Raw genomic sequence first — 19,676 nt, forward strand, 5'->3', positions numbered from 1 at the left:
CACTTTAAATTTTTTATTTTTTATTTATCCCTGGCATAGATCAAATTTTTTTCTTTACCTATATTCATGCACTTGTTTTTGTTTTTGTGTTTTTTTTTTGTTTTTTTTTATATAACTGTTTGTACTAATATGTACATAACTGTATAATAAAAAAGCCTCAATTCAGCTGAATTCTAATCACATCGGCTGAATAAAGCGAACCAGATTAATATATTTAAAAACTCTTAATTGAACCTCTTAATTAGTTTTTAACACATGTGACCCTGAAGCACAAAACCAGTCTTAAGTATCACGTGTATATTTGTAGCAATAGCCAACAATACGTTGTTTGGGTCAAAATTATTGATTTTTCTTTTATGCCAAAAATCATTAGGATATTAAGTAAAGATCATGTTTCATGAAGATGTTTTGTAAATTTCCTACCGTAAATATCAAAACATAATTTTTTTAGTAATATGCATTGCTAAGGACTTCATCTGGACAAATTTAGAGGTGATTTCCTCAATATTTTCATTGTTTTTGCACCCTCAGATTCCAGATTTTTTTTTTTTTTTTTTTTAAAGTTGTATTTCAGACAAATATTGTTCTATCCTAACAAACCATACGTACGTGGAAAGCTTATTTATTTAGCGTTCAGAAGGTATATAAATCTCAATTTCATGAAATTGACCCTTATGACTGTTTTGTGGTGCAGGGTCACATATGTATTATTATTATTATTATTATCATTTATTTATTTTTTGTTGCAGCAACTTTCAAACATTTGTTTTCCAAAGAAAATATTTAAATGTTAACACATAAGTTGCTCTAGATGAGATCATTACAACACAGTATTACTGAAAAAGCAATAAATGGCATTAATGTGATATTTTGATAGTTTACATTCTGCTGTCATTTAAGGCGAGACACTGCATTACAGTGATAATTGCAAACATTTTTTGTATTACAGGTTTTCTAAAATGTTATGTTTAAAATGCAAATGAGGCATTATTTAATGAAATATGTGCTAATTTGTATTTGCATAAATTTGTAGTACAAAAATCTAAACACTGGATGACGTTTATTTATTTATTTATTTATTTATTTATTTATTTTACACATTATTATCAAATGTTTTTACAGAGGGAATTTTTGGTACCTCATTTTTGTCACTCCATAATTCAGAAAATACTTACAATATATTTTCACGATTTTGGGGGGAAAAAAATGTTGTATATAATCAAGCAAATTATATATGAACAAATCCCTCTGTAAAAACCTTTAGACAGGAATAAAAATGTTCGGTTTGGTGTGTGTAAGTGCTACAGAAGTGGAGATTTATGGCTCCGTGTAGGAGGAAAAAACTCATTTTGAGAAAACTGCCTTTAAAAATATGTACTGTAATTGAAATCTGTTGACACAAATAGATAAAGTGCTATAAAAGAAACACTTAACAGTGTGTTCTGGATGTTTTCTTTCTACTAGTCTGAACAAACACTTTATAAAAAAACAAAAATCCCAAAACTTGACAGGTGCATGAAAAAACATTTGCCTGCAGTGTCTCCCTTTAAGAACTTAAAAACTTCAAAATCCAGAAGTAAAATACACAACTACTGTCACTGATCAGCAATTAAGTTTTTCACACACAGACTGGACGAGGATATGTAAACCTCAAAGGCAATTCATATTCATAAATGACTTTAGTAGATAAAACATTACAAACGTAAGCTTTGTGTATAAATATTTACATCAATATGGCTTCTGCGATAAGTGCATTATTTTTGCTTATTCATGAACTATTTACATAGTGGCCCCCCAAATATTTGTTTACTTAAAATATCAAAGAATGTCATTTGTTGAATCGATGCACAAACACACTTTTTAAAGGAATAGTTCACTCAAAAATCACCCATGCCATCCAAGATGTAGAGTAGCATTGCATCCCTGTCTCACCAATGGACGTGAATGGGTGCCATCAGAATGAGAATCCAAACAGCTGCTAAAAACATCACAATAATCCACACCACTGGACATCCAGTCCATCAGTTAACATCTTGAGACAAAAGCTGAAACAAATCCATCATTAAGACGTTTTGAAATAGAAAAAAGTGAAAAAGTGGTCTAGTCTGAATCAGAAGAGAAATCTGCACAGATCATGCACCGTTTACAAGCCAAAACAGCTCAAGATGTTTGGAGTGGTGTGGATTATTGTGATGTTTTTATCAGCTGTTTGGACTCTAATTCTGACGGCACCCATTCACTGCAGAGGATCCGTTGGTGGGACAGTGATGCAATAACACATTCTCATGACACAAACTCATCCTAATCTTGGATGGCCTGACGGTGAGCACATTTTCATCACATTTTCACTATTCCTTCAAGCTAAACATCTGGCAAATGTACGTTTGTCTGGTTTAAAGTAAAGTTTTGTTGTGAACTTAAAGGTTGACAAAAAGTCACTGAGTAGAACTGAAGAAAAGTGATGTTTCAAAAAGATGCACTTTGATATTTTCTTCACTGATGGCTTGATGTGGCTTAAAAAGTCCAAATACTTCAGGCACCTGTGCTTTACAGTGTATAAAAATCCAGTTTCTCCTATAGATCAGGAGTCCATGAGTCCTTCTGAAACCTCAGTGATCTAAACAACCCGTGTGAGTTGACCAAAACTCAAGTTCAGCTCCGGTTGGTGAGATCCACCATAGTTAAACAAGTGTTCACCCTTCAGTAAAGACGCATGAGATCCGGCTCGGGCATCTCTCCGCGGTACGGATGTGAAGATAATTGTCCTCCTGCACCGAAGGCACCTGCTCTCCCAAAAACACTTCAGGTCCAGTCTGGCAATCGAACACTGCAGTCACAAACACACAAACCATGAGCGTGCTAATTTATGCAATGCACATCATGCTGATTTATAGTATTTGTGTGGGTTTTTTTTTTTTTTTACCAGCGACACCTGACAGAGTTCTGTGCACCAGGTCGAGCTCCGGCTGAGACGCATCTGAGGAACCCAGATTGTCCTCAAACATGGGCATCTGCATCATGGAACAGGAAGTAATATGTTTGGCAGCGTGCGGTGAGTCACCGTATGAGAACACGGTCTGGGCATCAGCAGAGAAACCTGACGAGTGTTAATGCAAAAAAACATCACGCCGGTTGATTATTCTCAACACCAAATGATCTAGCTCCTCTATTTCTCTATCTGTTGCGTCCTTCATTTAACATTCCAGGCTTGAATGATGTTTCCTCAGGGTGACATTTGAGCTTGGGAAAACTTTATACGATCTGTATGATGAGATTAGACGTGTATTAGATGGATCTATTTTTGACTTCGCCTGACAGACTGCCATCTGTTGCTCTAAGAGTGGAAGGACCAATTTGTGAATCATTCATCGCCGACCGGTTTGTTCTCCGCTTACAGTCACGTCTTAAATATGCATTTTGCATCTGCTTACTGCACATATGGAATATATGTAAATGTGCATATATGTAGCGTCGGATGCCACACAAATGCGCTGTGTATTAGTGTTGCTAGGGTGGTGTTGTCCGGTTGCTAGGACGGCTGCTTGGTTTTCTTTTGCTGCACAGTGAATCTAAATACAAACCAAAATCACAGTACGGCTTCGTGCAATTGTCACACATGTAATTTGACATGCACTGACCATCTTCACAAACTAGTAATGAGAAGTACTTACCAAACAAGCTTTAAGAACTTCCTCTAATTTTAGTCAGCATAAAAGTCGAAAACAAAGAAATTAAGACATCTATAAGCATCATTATTATTATTATTATTATTATATTAATATATTTAATAATAATATAATATTACTATTATATTATTATGTAATTACATTACATTTGAAATCTAAAATTACAATTCTATAATTAAAATTATAATTAATTCTGTTTATTTTATAATTAATTCTTTCTCTATAATATTTTATTAAAAAGCATGTATATATATATATACACACACACACACTCACGCACAAACTATATATATAACATTTTAAATTAGGCTATTTATCAGGGAAAAAAATATTTTTTATATGTTGCTATAGGTGGTTGTAAAAACATTGCTTTACAAAGTTTGTGAAAAGTTAACTTAATGCAAATATCAATGATGGTTTAAAGGAGAAGTCCACTTCCAGAACAAAGATTCACATATAATGTACTCACCCCCTTGTCATCCAAGATGTTCATGTCTTTCTTTCTTCAGTCGTAAAGAAATTGTTTTTTGAGGAAAACATTTCAGCATTTTTCTCCATATAATGGACGGATATGGTGCCCCGATTTTGAACTTCCAAAAGTCAGTTTAAATGCAGCTTCAAATGACCACAAATGCGGTTGTAAACGATCCCAGCCAAGGAAGAAGGGTCTTATCCAGCGAAACGATCAGTTATTTTCATAAAAATAATACAATTTATATACTTTTTAATCTCAAACGCTCGTCTTGTCTTTCTCTCCCTGAACTCTGTGTATTCTGGCTCAAGACAGTTAGGGTTTGTCGAAAAACTCCAATCGTATTTTCTCCCTCAACTTCAAAAATCATTTCAAAATCATCCTACATCGCTGCAGAAGTACAGACACAGTGTTTGCAAAGTGAACATGCGAAGAAGATCAAACACCCTTAACAAAAAAGGGAAAACAGTGATATAGGACGATTTTGAAGTTATATATATATACGATTTTGAACATGAGATGGGAGTTTTTCCACATACACTAACTGACATGAACCAGTCCAGGCAGAGTAAGACAAGACGAGCATTTGACATTTAAAAAGTATATAAATTGTATTATTTTTATGAAAATAACCAATCGTTTTGCTAGATAAGACCCTTCTTCCTCGGCTGGGATCGTTTACAACCACATTTGTGATCGTTTGAAACTGCATTTAAACTGCATTTTGGAAGTTCAAACTCGGGGCACCATATCAGTCCATTATATGGAGAAAAATGCTGAAATGTTTTCCTCAAAAAACAATTTCTTAACGACTGAAGAAAGAAAGACATGAACATCTTGGATGACAAGGGGGTGAGTACATTATCTGTACATTTTTGTTCTGGAAGTGAACAAAAATGTTCTTTAAGACATCTGTAAAATCAACACTGTAATTTTACAGCTGGAATGTAAAATTAATTTTAGTATTAAGTATTTTTTACAGTAAAATATAACAATATTTCACTGTAATATTTTAGTGGTACTTAAGTAATGTTTCATATTTAGTTTTTAAATAATTTTTGTTATTAAATAATTTATTAATTTATTTTATTACTTCTAAAAATGTTATTTATTTATTTAATTATCATATTGATATACAAGCAAAAAAAATTAAGCCAGTATCCTCTTTCTTTCTATCCTCAATTTTCATATGTGCATTTTTATTTAAAAAATACCAATTTATTTCTATAGTTTTGTCAAATTACGCAGCTCTAGTGTTCTGGTATACTGCTGTAGTTTTTGTAAACAGGTTGCTTTACAAAGTTTGTGCAAATATTTCCAAGTTCCTTCTCTAGAGATCATTAGTATTCCTAAAACATTCGAATACTCAAAGGAGAAGTCCACTTCCAGAACAACAATTGACAGATAATGTACTCACCCCCTTGTCATCAAAGATGTTCATGTCTTTCTTTCTTCAGTCGTAAAGAAATTATGTTTTTGAGGAAAACATTTCAGGATTTTTCTCCATATAATGGACTGATATGGAGCCCTGATATGGAACTTCCAAAATGCAGTTTAAATGCGGCTTCAAACGATCACAAATGTGGTTGTAAACGATCCCAGCTGAGGAAGAAGGGTCTTATCTAGAGAAACCATCGGTTATTTTAATAAAAATAATACAATTTATATACTTTTTAATGTCACATGCTCATCTTTTCTTGCTCTGCCTGAACTCTACTTTTTTCCGGTTCATGTCAGTTAGTGTATGTTGAAAAACTCCCATCTCATGTTCTCCCTCAACTTCAAAATCGTCCTATATCACTGTTTTACCTTTTTTGTTAAGGATCAGAGTTTTTCGACATACCCTAACTGTCTTGAGTCAGAATACAGCGTTTACGAGTGTTTTGGGATTAAATAGTATTTTTAAATGAAAATAACCAGTTTTGCTAGATAAGACCCTTCTTCCTCGGTTTACAACCGCATTTGTGATCGTTTGAATCTGCATTTAAACTACATTTTGGAAGTTCAAAATCAGAGCACCAATGAAGTCCATTATATGGAGAAAAATCCTGAAATGTTTTCCTCAAAAAACATAATTTCTTTACAACTGAAGAAAGAAAGACATGAACATCTTGGATGACAAGGGGGTGACTACATTATCTGTGAATGTTTGTTCTGGAAGTGGACTTCTCCTTTAAGCACAATTAAATGTGGCAACTTAATTTGAGGAACAATTTAATTCACAACATCATAACTTTTGCATTAAATGGATTGGATAAAGATATAAAAGCAAGCAGGGACGTACTGTCAGGGTGGGATGTCCTGGGATGGCTGGAGTATCTGTGGAGTTTGTGAGTGTTTTGGCCCAGCGTGTGGTGAGATGACAGCGGTACTGATGGGCCGGAGGACACCTGATGTGACACAGGAACCCTAAACCTGAGAGATCAGATGCTTTTACTATAATAAACCATCTATTTGTATTAAACCTAGGCAGCAGTTTAATGCATTTTAAAGAAATACAGTAGTTCAGTCAAGAATGAAAATTTTACTCATACAGTGAAAATGTTTACTTAGTATGCTAATCCTACTGTTATGATATTTCTATGGTGTTTTGTTATTGTTTTTTGCTTCTTGACAGCAATCCACTCTCACTGAAAGTAGTTACAAATTACAAAACTAGGACAGTTATTACAAAATGATGAATTATGGCAGAGTCAATTATGACAGAAATTGAAAAAACCTTGTGAGAAACCAGGCTTAGTTGTTGAACTGCCCTAAATGAACGAGCACAGTGTGATTTATGATTCTCAAGTCAGATTTGTGGACTGATACTATTTTTGCATCTAGCTTTGAAATAACAGCATGAACGTTTCATCTGAACAAGTATGGGTTGACAACGGGCAATTTTGCCTGAATTGTACCTTTTAAAGGCCATGAAATTCATTTTTTACATTTTATTTTACATTTCCTGAGATGCACTTATAATCTCAGTATGTTTATTGTCATCAAAAACGTCATGATTTAGGTATAAATGGTAATTTTCTTCCCTGAATGTAGTCTCTAATTTGAAGGCTGTGTTGGGAGGGGTGTGTCTGCCGTCAGACTTCAGTGCAAACACCCACTGCTATGATTGGCTAACATCTTTGCATAACAAATTAGCATTACATGCAGAATTACTCGAGTCTGTGCAATAGTGATTAATTTCTAGCTTGAGTCTGCACAGAAGTGATTCGTTTAGAGCCAGAGTCTGTGCAGTAGTGATTCATTAAAAGCTTGAGTCTGTGCAGTAATGATTCAATCAAAAATGGTCATAATTTAGATATAAATCATCATTTTCTACCCTGAATTTAGTCTCTAATTGGGAGGAGTTTGTCTGCTGTCAGACTTCAATGTAAACACCCACTGCTATGATTGGCTAACATCTTTGCATAACAAATGAGCATTACATGCAGTATTACTCGTGTCATTCAGAGTTTGTGTCTGCACAGAAGTGATTCATTTAAAGGCAGAGTCTGTGTAGTAGTGATTCATTTAGACCCAGGGACTGCACAGCAGTGATTCATTTGGAGCTTGTGTCTGCACAGAAGTGAGTCATTTCTAGCTTGAGCCTGCACAGTAGTGATTCATTTAGAGCCGGAGTCTATGCAGTAGAGATTCATTTGGATCTTGAGTCTGTGCAGTAGTGATTCATTTCTAGCTCAAGTCTGCACAGAAGTGATTCATTTAGAGCCAGAGTATGCGCAGTAGTGATTCATTTGGAGCTTGTGTCTGCACAGAAGTGAGTCATTTCTAGCTTGAGTCTGAACAGTAGTGATTCATTTAGAGCCAGAGTCTGCACAGTAGTGATTCATTTGGATCTTGAGTCTGTGCAGTAGTGATTCATTTGGAGCTCAAGTCTGTGCAGTAGTGATTCATTTGGAGCTCGAGTCTGTGTAGTAGCGATTTTATTTAGAGCCAGAGTCTGTGCAGAAGTGATTAATTTGGAGCTTGTGTCTGCATAGAAGTGATTCATTTAGAGCCAGAGTCTGTGCAGTAGTGATTCATTTGGATCTTGAGTCTGCCTAGTAGTGATTCATTTGGAGCTCGAGTCTGTGTAGTAGCGATTCATTTAGAGCCAGGGTCTGCACAGCAGTGATTCATTTGGAGCTAGTGTCTGTGCAGTAGAGATTCATTTGGAGCTCGAGTCTGTGCAGAAGTGTTTCATTTAGAGCCAGAGTCTGTGCAGTAGTGATTCATTTTACAGCTTGTGTCTGCACAGAAGTGATTCATTTAGAGACAGAGTCTGCGCAGTGGTGATTCATTTGGATCTTGAGTCTGCGTAGTAGTGATTCAAAAAAATGTGTACGTCCAGCTTCCTCTGAAATAACAGCATGAAACATTCAACTAAACACGTCATTTGATGTTTTTTGCACATCAGTTTAAAATGAGTAATTCTGCCTGAATTGTACCTTTTAAGTTTAAGCAAATTGATTCATAATTTTGACATGTTTGATTTAGTTCCAATGACACTCTTTCAGGGCTCCACTTCTAACAGGCATCCAAAGCAGCATTGTGTTTATTCCTGGATGTAAAAAGTGCATCAGAACAGTGGCACAGGAACAGACGAACTGCTTTTACCAGAGAATCTGGGGTCAGAGGTATTTCACAACCGATTAAGCACAAAGTGAGGTAATTACGCCGATCCCATAGCCAGAGTATTTCTCGCATTTTATGATTGTCTTATTGAATTCCTGGTGCTCTCCGGCCGGTGGCTATAGCGTCGGCTGATGCGGGACCAATGAGGCAGAGCAGGTCTCGATCTCACAAGCCGATTGTCTTCCCCGGATCCCGCGGCGCACGGCGTGCCTACCGCCGGCGCCGGGACAATCGCGAGCGGCGAGAAGCCATGCGCATCTGGTTCCAGAAAGGCAGAAAAGGTTCCTCTCTGTGCCTTTGAAGTGGAGGAATGGGCATCCAAAAATATAAACCTCTTCCCAAACGCTGTGTAAAACACACAAAAGCGCAGTGGAGCCTTTCAGCGGAGAAAAGCCTGCTTTATTTGAATCAGATTATTGCAACTACGAGCTCGCAGCCATAAAGCCATGACAACCAGGAACGCATTTGTCGCAGATCAGAGAAAAAGAAAAGACGCTTTGGAATCGGTCATAGCGATTCACTCCGCCAAGGGAAACTCTAAATGAATGTCAACTAGACAGTGATTCAGTTTGTGGCAACGTGCTCGATTGAGGTTCGACCAAAAACATAGTAATAGGAAAAAAACATACGGCATTCAGCGGCCCGGCGCGGATTATTAGACTCGATTCATCAAGCTTGAAAGGAGCGTCACAGACACTGGAGCATACAAGTGATGCCAGCTTGGTGTCGCGGCTAACCTGTCTTTCAGCGCTCTGATCTTTGAGTGAATACAAATGCACCTTCATTTTCTCCAGTCATAGATGCATGAACGGCCGTCTTTTTTCTCCTTTTTCATTTCTTTCAGACTTTGAGTGAACTAGCTCGCAATTTTGAGCCCAGCGGGGACGTCGCAAAGGAAAGAGGCTGCTGAGGTTCTCAGGGCAGCGAAACTCTCACAGGCACTCGTTTGTCATAATGACAGCGAGGAAATCGAATTTAGCTATTGTTTCCTTCAATATGAGCATTACTGTTAACTAAAAGCATGACAAAATTCATTAAGACAAAATAAAATTTAACCAAAATTAAATAAAAAACATAAAAAACGTTTTACTAGTTGCCAAAGCAACATTTCTCATTTTTATTTCATTTATTTTGAAGTACTAAAATGACTAGAACTAAATACTATACTAAAAATACTTTATCTATATATTCTGTACTACAATACTACACATTACCAGTCAAAAGTTTTTAAACAAAGTCTGCATGAAATGAGAATTCAGTCCATTTATTTTCATCCAAGCAGGTGTTTAATTTTTAAAAATATTTTGATCTTGTAATGATTAATCAGAACTGAATCTTTTTTCTGGTGATGTATGCAGGTCTTCTTCAATCATTTAGTGCTCTTAAGCTCCGCCTCTCAAGCTTTTTTTTTTTTTGAGAGCCACGCCCACATCCCAACATCCAATCAACAACCAATTCAGAGAACCAAGTCCCGCCCTACATTTTTTCTTTTTTTAATAGACCAATACACTTGGTTGTACATGAAAATATGGAAGAAATTATTTGTCGATATTTTAATTTTATTGCAACTTTAAGACTCATTTTCCCTGTTTATGCAGCCTTACATTAAATGCATTGTTTTGATTTAATTGTAATTATTTAAATTTTAATTTTTTTGTTTTGTTTTATTTTATATACATTACCAGTCAAAAGTTTTTGAACAGTAAGATTTTAATGCTTTTTAAAGAAGTCTTTTCTGCTCACCAAACCTGCATTTATTTTATCCAAAGTACAGCAAAAGTACAATTTTGAAATATTTTTACTATTGTGTCAGTGCAATCAAACCTCCTGTAGGCATGAAAAATACTGACATCAAAACATGCATTATTACTTCAAATTATGTGAAAAAATATAAACCTTGACTATCAGTCAAAAGTTCGGAATAATTACTACTAATAATAATCTAATAATTACTAATAATAAAAAAGTCTCTTCTGCTCATCAAGACTACGTCTACTTGATCAAAAACAAATTAAAAATTGGGAAGCATTATTGTAATGTAAAATAACTGTTTTCTATTTGAATATATTTTAAAATGTAATTAATTCTAATAGTTTCAAAGCTGAATTTTTAGCATCATTACTCCAGTCACATGATCCTTCAGAAATCATTCTAATATTCTGATTTCATTTTACATTTATTACTATTGTTATTATGTTGAAAACAGCTGAGTAGATTTTTTTCAGGTTTCTTTGATGAATAGAAAGTTCAGAAGAACAGCATTCATCTGAAATAGAAATCTTTTGTAACATTATAAATGTCTTCATCATCATATTATCATACATTCACCTTTGCTAAATAAAAGTATTAATTTCTAAACTTTCTTTCTCTTTGGATCTTTCTATTCATCAAAGAATCCTGAAGAAATGTTCTCAACTGTTTTAAATATTATAATTAATAATAATGCAAAATGTTTCTTAAGCAGCAAATCAGCATATTAGAATGATTTCTGAAGGATCATGTGACACTGAAGACTGGAGTAATGATGCTGAAAATCCAGCTTTGAAATCACAGGAATAAATGACATTTTAAAATATATTCAAATAGGAAGCAGTTATATTAAATAGTAAAATATTTCACAATATTACTGCTTTTGCTGTATTTAGGATCAAATAAATGAAGGCTTGGTGAGCAGAAGAGACTTCTTTAAAAACCATTAAAATCTTTTGACTGGTAATGTATATAAAAAAAAAAAAAAAAAAAAACTAATAAAAATGACAAAAAAAATTACATTTAACTATAATTAAAATGAAAACAGAAAATCTAAAAATAAAAAAAAATAATTAAAAACTATAATAGCATATTAGTGATACTAAAATATATGGAAACCCGTTTCCACCACTGAATATACCGACTTTTTATCCTATAATTCGGAGTTAGTATCTTGCATTTGTGACTTTTTTTCTCAGAATTATGAGATACAAACTTACAACTGCGAGTTATAAAGTCCAGTTCTGAGGAGTAGAAAGACTGAAATGTTTACAGAATTGCAAGTTTGTATCTCACAATTCTGACTTAACTCACATAGACCGGGAAAATGAGTCTTAAAGTTGTGATGAAATGGAAGTAGTGACAAATCATTTCTTTCATATTTTCATGTACAACCAAGCGTATTGGTTTATTAAAAAAAGAAAAAATGTAGGGCGGGACTTGATTCTTTGAATTGGTTGTTGATTGGATGTTGAAATGTGGGCGTGGCTCAAAAGTGCTTGAGGGGCGGAGCTTAAGATACTTAAATGATTGAAGAAGACCTGCATATATCACCAGAGAAAAGATCCAGTTTTGATTAAACGTTACGAGATCAAAACATTTTTAAAAATTAAACATGCTTGGATGAGCTGTTCACAGAAACATGCATTTAGAAAATACATGGACTAAACTGTTATTTCATGCTGACTTTGAGCATCAATATTTAGCTCAATCCAGTCAAATCCTCATGAATAAAATCAAGCCTCATGTTATTTTCCACTCTATATTCTTGTTCACTTTCACAGAAGTTAAATGCTGTGACTCATGCATTTCAGAACCTTTAATGTCATTGATTGAAAACTGATCAAGATTTGCTACCTGTTGTTTCCCTGTAAGGGCGGCAGCTGCATGTGGGCTCCGTTTGGGGTCTGAAGGGTCTGTGAACCAGGGGGGATCTGCATCGGACTCTGCAGCGTGTTTGTTTGGCTGGGCTGGTTGAGGGTGAACACTTGCACATCGACAGAAGACAAAACAATTAAAACCGTGGAAAGATTAAATGCCGTTAGCCATAACTAGAATGAAAATGACTGTTTTCCCAATGTTTTTTCAATGCAAACATGCACTAGAATCTCAAAATCGATCAGTGCGTGAAAATAACACTGTTGTTTTTATTTGTACAAGTGTTCATAAGTGTGTCGTACCAGTGTAGAGATCATCAGTGGGCGACTGGTGCTTGGTCTCAATCAGGTCCAGTGGCGCGAGGCTGTGCTGCAGCGGCTGAACCGTCAAACACTCGGTGAGTCCGTCCTGACTGAGATCTGTGCTGCGTCTCAACTACATCACATCAAACACAGTCACGTTTATTCACAGCACTGCATCTCCTGCCCTCAAATCAACGTGACACGCTTTAGCAACTGTTTCTGAAAGACTGAGGGTGGATTTTATGGTAAAACGTTACGAAATTCTCTATATATAATGCATTATAGAAGTAGTTTCTATAATGCAATGCACCTTATTATGCACCGTATGACCTCATGAATAATTGTAAGCATGGTTATAAAACATAATACTTTTAGAAAGTAGAATGCATTAAAATGCATGACAAACAAACCTTCAAATATTATAATGCATGCTAAATTATGACAAGACATAACAGAGTTTCTGCAGGTTTTATGAGGGAAAATTTAAGACTTTATTAAGACCTTTTTAAGACCAACTAAAGAAAATTTAAGGGGAAAAAAATCTAAGGGAAAACAATACAGAAATATGTTCTCCAAGTATAGTTCGAGTTTTACTTTCACTTTCAAATTAGCAGAAATTCAGCATCTAGCAATTGTGTGTTTTTAGTTTGCTTCAGTTTTCCCTCTTTTCCTCGCATTCTTTTGGTAAAAGCGCTGTGCACATTTTACTTTCACTTTCAAATTAGCAGCAATTCGGCGTCAAGCAGTTGTTTATTTTTAGTTTGTTTAAGTTGTCCTTCCTTTCTTCACTTTCCTTCAGTTTTAAGTAGCTTGTAAAAGCGTTGTGCGCATTTTACTTTCACTTTCAAATTAGCAGCATTAACGTAATGTAACAAACTTTTATTAACGAAACAAATAAAAATACATCATGTTATATGCCTAATATAAAATAATAACAAAATCAGCGAACACTGTGAAACCAAATAAATAATGAACGTAGAACTTTTATTAGCAAAACCAATAAGAAGTCTTGGAAGCACAGCATACTTGATGTAATATATATAAAAAAATACAACATTACACAGTGTAAATAAATAAAAATCGGCAAACACTGTGGAACCAAATAAATATAAAACTGTCACTATCACCTTAGATAAATGGCAGAAGTCAACATTTTTGAGGTTGAAAATAGATTATTAGAGTACATTTTACAAGAAAATACTATTTTTACCTTAAAAAAACCCCAAATTTAATTCTGTTACTTGCCATTTCCATAATTATTTGTAATTATTAAAATGCAATTTCTGAGTGAAAATTAATATAAAATTTAATGTAAATTTTATGCTAAAACTAAGTGTAAATGTCTATTTTACAGTTTAGATGCTGAAATTGATAGTCATTTTAGTTATTATTTAAGAAAAAAAATGAAAATAACATATTTGGATTAACATGCACCAATGAATCGTTCACAATAAGACCAAAAAAGCAAAAAATAGTGATTTCATGTCGACTTAAAAACTGCATTTACTTTCCAAACAGTTTCAAAGTGAATAGACGACAACAAGTGTAGATAAAGGCTTGGATAATTGGCTCCTAATTTTTTGCTTAATTGAGCTGAATATACAGTAATTAATCATGAGCATATGGTTTAATATCGCCGCTTAAAATATCGCTGCGTTTGGAGCTCTCGACGTGCGTGATTATATTTAGCATGCCTAATAATACAGCGGTAATTCATAATAATCATTGGTGAGAATGAAACGAGCGCATACACACTGGACAGATCGTGCATAAGCGAAGGCGCAGGTTGACGTGCTGCACTATTTTTTCTCTCCCACAAATGTCTACCTGAGGAATCTGTATCTATGGTGACGTGACCTTTATTTTGTTCCTCTGATAATGAACGGCTCCTACACAAGGCTGCTAACAAGTTACAAGTTTAGAGACTTCGTTATCAACACCCCTCTTGACAAATGCTACGCCGTTTGTGTGACAAACGCACAACTCTCCGTGCTCGTTCTTTGTGAGACAACTAATGGATAGTTCAGAAGACCCAAAAACCTTTATGTCTTTACAAACCTATATGCTTTTGTTTTTAGTCTGTGGAGCACAAAAGCATCTTTGTTTATGTGCAACAATTTGAAAACACCATAAAAAAGAGATTTCTTCTTGAAAGACGTCTCTTCTGCTTACCAAGGCTATTTCTTTGGGCAAAAATACAGTTTCAAAACAACTGTTTTCTATGTGAATTTCTGTTAAAATGTAATATATTTCTGTGATCAAATCTGAATTTTCAGCATCATTACTCCAGTCTTCAGTGTCACATGAAAATCATTCAGAAATCATTCTTATATTCTGATTTGCTGCTCAAGAAACATTTAAAATTATCATCACTGATGAAAACAGTTGTGCTGAACCATATTTTTGTGGAAACCACGATGCATTTTATTTTTCAGGATTCACAGATGAATAGAAAGTTTAAAAGCAACTGCATTTATTTGAAACAGAAATTTTTGTAATCTTTTTACTATCACTTTTGATCGATTTAATGCATCCTTGATGAATAAAAGTATTAATATTTTTTACTTTTTATTTTATTTATTTTCTCCTTACCACAAACGCTTGAATGGTTATGGATCACTGTTTTCATATTAGCATATTAGAATGATTTCTGAAGGATCATGTGACACTGAAGGGTCGGGTATCGATCGAGAACCAGTTCCATTTTAGAACCGGCTCCAAATTTCCAAGAACCAAGCATTCAATAAAATACATGCATTTCGGTTAATATTCCTGTGTTCGCATTTTAATGCGATTTTAAAGTTTAGAAAATCAAACGATTTAAGCACAGTAAGGAGAAAAACTCCAATATGCACAAATACGTCAGTATATCATCATAAACGGCTGTTTGTCAAAAGTAAACAGATGAGAGAGAAAACGCCTTTGCAACAGTATTTTTAGATCCGCATGCGTTCGGTGGTAAAGAGACAGTAACCTAATAAACATACTGCCTGTCATTAATGTTAATACAAAAACAAAGAATCATTCACTGATCTTCACTGAATATCTTTCGTAAATTTAGTGAATTAATCTGTAATTTTTTATGAAAAGAAAACTATGCATGTGTGTTTTTAAGCTTTTGATTTCAATTTCTTTATACCTGTAATTTGTTCAGTTGTATTTATGCGCTTGCTAATTTATTTGCTTGTTCCTATTTTATTACTGACTGTTTACTTGCCTTTAACAATTTAATGTTTGAAATCGATACTAGTCGTTTATTAGTAGTTTTTGTGGTATTTTTTGTTAAAACTATAGGCAAAAGTTCCTGTGTTTTGTAGGCTGCTGATTTTTGCTCATTTTATTCAGCTGCAACAGAAAGCTTTGTAAAAATACAGAATAAAAATGTTTGACCTAATTGTTATTGACTTTTTAATGTTATTGGAATCAAAACTAGGAATCGTTAAATATCGGAATCGATAAAATTCAAACCATAATCCTATTGAAGACTGTGGTAATGATGCTAAAAATTCAGCTTTGATCACAGTAATAAATTACATTTTAACAGATATTCAAATACAAAACAGCTATTTTAAATTTATTTAATCAAATAAATGCAGCCTTGTTGAGCAGATGAGATTTCTTTAAACCTTCTTAAAGGAAAAGTCCACTTCCAAAACAACAATTTACAAATAATGTGCTCACCCCCTTGTCATCCAAGATGTTCATGTCTTTCTGTCTTCAGTCGTAAAGAAATGATGGTTTTCGAGAAAAACATTTCAGGATTTTTCTCCATATAATGGACTTCACTGGTGCCCCGATTTTGAACTTCCAAAATGTAGTTTAAATGCAGCTTCAAAGGCTCTAAAGAATCCCAGCCAAGGAAGAAGGGTCTTATCTAGCGAAACGATCGCTCATTTTTTTCGAAAAATACAAATACTTAAAAATACTTTTTAAGCACAAAAACTTGCGTAGCACAGGCTCTGGGATGCGCGTCCACGGGCCGTTTTCAAACGATTTGGTCATTTTGAACGAATCTTTAATGTGACTCGTGAAGAACGAGTCATCTCGGGGAGTGATTCGTTCAGTGGCGCATGCGCAACAGCCTATTAGGTTCTGTACTGGAATTAGTTCACCTGTTTCGAGTCTTCGGGTTTTTCCAAGTCATTCGTTCATCTTATGGGGCGTCACGTGATGCTGATTTTGCTAAAATGAATGAAATGACTCGAAAAAAGATTTGTTCATTTTGCTGAACGAAGCTCAAAGGTCCGAGTCGGTAAAAAGATCCGAACTTTCCATCGCTACTAGGAATCATGTCTAAGTTCATCGTCTGTGTACTCCGGCTCAAAAAGGTAGAGAATGGCGGAAAAACTCCATCTTATTTTCTCCTACAACTTCAGAATCGTCCGACATCGTTGTATCTTTTTGTTTGTAAACAGTGTTTGACTTACTTGCACTTTCTTAGTCTTTGCACGTTCGCTTTGTAAACACTGGGTCTGTAGTTCCGCGTGACCTTTCGACGTGAAATAATAGTACGTAGCGTCGTGAACGCGCATCCCAGAGCCTGTGCTACACCAGCTTTTGTGCTTAAAAAGTATAAAATGTTTATTTTTCAAAAAAGATGACTGATCGTTTCGCTAGATAAGACCCTTCCTCCTCGGCTGGGATCATTTAGAGCCTTTGAAGCTGCATTTAAACTACATTTTGGAAGTTCAAAATCGGGGCATCAATGAAGTCCATTATATGGAGAAAAATCCTGAAATGTTTTCCTCAGAAACCATAATTTCTTTACGATTGAAGACAGAAAGACATGAACATCTTGGATGACAAGGGGGTGAGTACATTATTTGTAAATTGTTGCTCTGAAAGTGGACTTTTCCTTTAATTATTCCAAAGTTTCCATTAGTGCACCTTCCACGTCTTCTAAAGTCAAATTTTAGAAAATGAATTAAAATTACATTTTCATTTTTGTGGTACATGCAAAAACAAATTAGCATCAGAGTTTGGAATGACACGAGTGTGAATAACCAGTTTTGGGGGTAATGTAACAAGTTACTAGCAAAGTAACACATTACTTTTTAATTTGCAAGAAAAGTTACTTTTTCAAATAAGTAACGCCAGTTACTTTTTTCCATTTATTGATTGAAAGCTCTGCTGTCCCCATGTTGAGAGATATCAGGAGTACGATATTACTTTAGTTCTAGAATAAATGTGAACATGCATTAATTCGTCTCACTCACAAAAACTGATTCCGTATTCCTCAAAATAAATAGAAACAGTGAAATGCAACTCAGAATATGACGTAAACCTGCAATAATTAAATATGTTTAATAAAACAAATACCCTTTATGTATTTAATCCCATTTTATTAACCAGTGTTTTTGCTACCAACCTTCTATGATCCAATTCAACCATACTAATAAGCAAAAATTACTCAAGATAAACTAACATTTCTTCTTCCTTTTTTTTTTTTTTTTAATTATTGCTGAAGAGTGTTAAACTTTCTTCTGCGTTCTTGAGGCTTGAATTTACTCAGCCTGAGGCTTTTGGTGTGAAAGGGCTTTTACATTTGCCAAAAATAGAACTTTTTAATATTAAAAACAAACAAGCAAGCCCTGCCCAAATTTAAACACACATTACTTTCCATAAAAAAGTAACTAAGTAACGTAATTGGTTACTTTTTTTAGGGAGTAATGCAATATTGTAATGCATTACTTTTAAAAGTAACTTTCCCCAACACTGTGAATAACTGTTGACTGAATTAAGACGACTTCTGCTTTAGTGTGTTTGATGATTTTTGTACCTTCTTCCTGGCTTGCTGCTCCTTTAGGGAGTGTGATTTAACGTGTTTGCGCAGAGAGCTGGGGTCCGTGTAGCGTTTCGTGCAGCCCTGGATCTGACACGCATAGGGTTTCTGCAGAGACACAATCTGTTAGTGCACACGTCTGCGCCTCTTGTTTGCAGGTGTGTTGCGTGGGAGTGTTAAACTGCAGATAGACTCAAGAAACCGCCTTGCGTGAGGTTTTCAGGCTCCACTCACCGTGTCGACGTGCGTGCGCTGGTGTTTGGCGCGATCGCTGGAGTTGCTGAAGGCTTTCTGACAGCCGGGGTGTTGACACACGTAGGGTTTCTCACCCGTGTGGCTCCTCAGATGGATCTTTAGGTTCTCCAAGCGGGAAAACGCCTTCTGACAGCCATCAAACTTAAGATAAAAAGAAGATATGACAGAATAAAAAGGTTAGATGGGTCACTTTGAACATTTAAAACACTCTGTCTAGACTACATGACACAGATTGACCAGGAGGGGTCAGTGTTTTGCTGCTCAAATGACCAGTTTATGTCTATTCAAGCTCTCATTACTGTACAGCGATTGTAAATGAACAGATCCGTAACTCTGGAGACTTTGGTGCAATTTCGCTCAAATTTCACTCTTGGCTTCCAGTCGTGTGCCATTTCACGGTCCCTCTGCTTATTTTGTGCCATCTTCATTAGATTAAACCAACACTATTCTGTGCAATTATTATTATGCCTTATTAAATAAGCTAATTAAAATGGAGAAAATGCAGAAGCAATAGTAGGCGACGTGTTTTCATCCGTTCTCCTGGATGATGATCTCTGGAGCTCAGTCTGAACTCAGCGGTCAGCCGTGCGACACCTTAACGAGGCTTCATACTTTCACGCTTAGTCATAGTCTTCAGGAATGTGTCTAAAGGTGTGTAATAGTTAATTCTTGATGATGCTGCCATTTGATGATGAGCATTTTCTGTGTAAAACCATCATCACAGGGGAGATGAAATTAGCCAGCCACAAGCTGTTGTTTTGTATGGCCTATAAATGTCTATATAAAATAATACTTGTTATGCATAATGAAAAAATACATTATATATACACCCAGATGTTATGTATAATTATGCATATGGGTTGTTGATGTGACATGGCTTTTTCACTGTCCCACAAGTTAAAAATGAATATAATTAATATTGTCGTTGTTTAAAATTC

At 35.0% G+C, this 19,676-nt stretch overlaps 1 protein-coding gene across 2 annotated transcripts in view; it reads right to left on the minus strand.

Moving 5' to 3' along the window:
* Positions 1 to 1,039: 1,039 nt before the first annotated feature.
* The window catches only part of glis3 (GLIS family zinc finger 3), a 49,492-nt gene continuing 30,855 nt past the window's right edge, over positions 1,040 to 19,676 (minus strand). For both annotated transcript variants that reach the window (XM_051121280.1, XM_051121279.1), the window contains exons 5-11: positions 18,718 to 18,879; positions 18,481 to 18,591; positions 12,702 to 12,834; positions 12,379 to 12,508; positions 6,443 to 6,573; positions 2,924 to 3,097; positions 1,040 to 2,827 (exon numbers count right to left, since the gene is read on the minus strand). In XM_051121280.1, the coding sequence (XP_050977237.1) occupies positions 2,694 to 2,827; positions 2,924 to 3,097; positions 6,443 to 6,573; positions 12,379 to 12,508; positions 12,702 to 12,834; positions 18,481 to 18,591; positions 18,718 to 18,879 (975 nt within the window). In that variant the 3' untranslated portion in view covers positions 1,040 to 2,693. The remainder of the gene's footprint in view (positions 2,828 to 2,923; positions 3,098 to 6,442; positions 6,574 to 12,378; positions 12,509 to 12,701; positions 12,835 to 18,480; positions 18,592 to 18,717; positions 18,880 to 19,676) is intronic.

This window comes from Labeo rohita, chromosome 10 (assembly GCF_022985175.1).
Source record: "Labeo rohita strain BAU-BD-2019 chromosome 10, IGBB_LRoh.1.0, whole genome shotgun sequence".
In the NCBI taxonomy this organism is placed as follows: domain Eukaryota; kingdom Metazoa; phylum Chordata; class Actinopteri; order Cypriniformes; family Cyprinidae; genus Labeo; species Labeo rohita.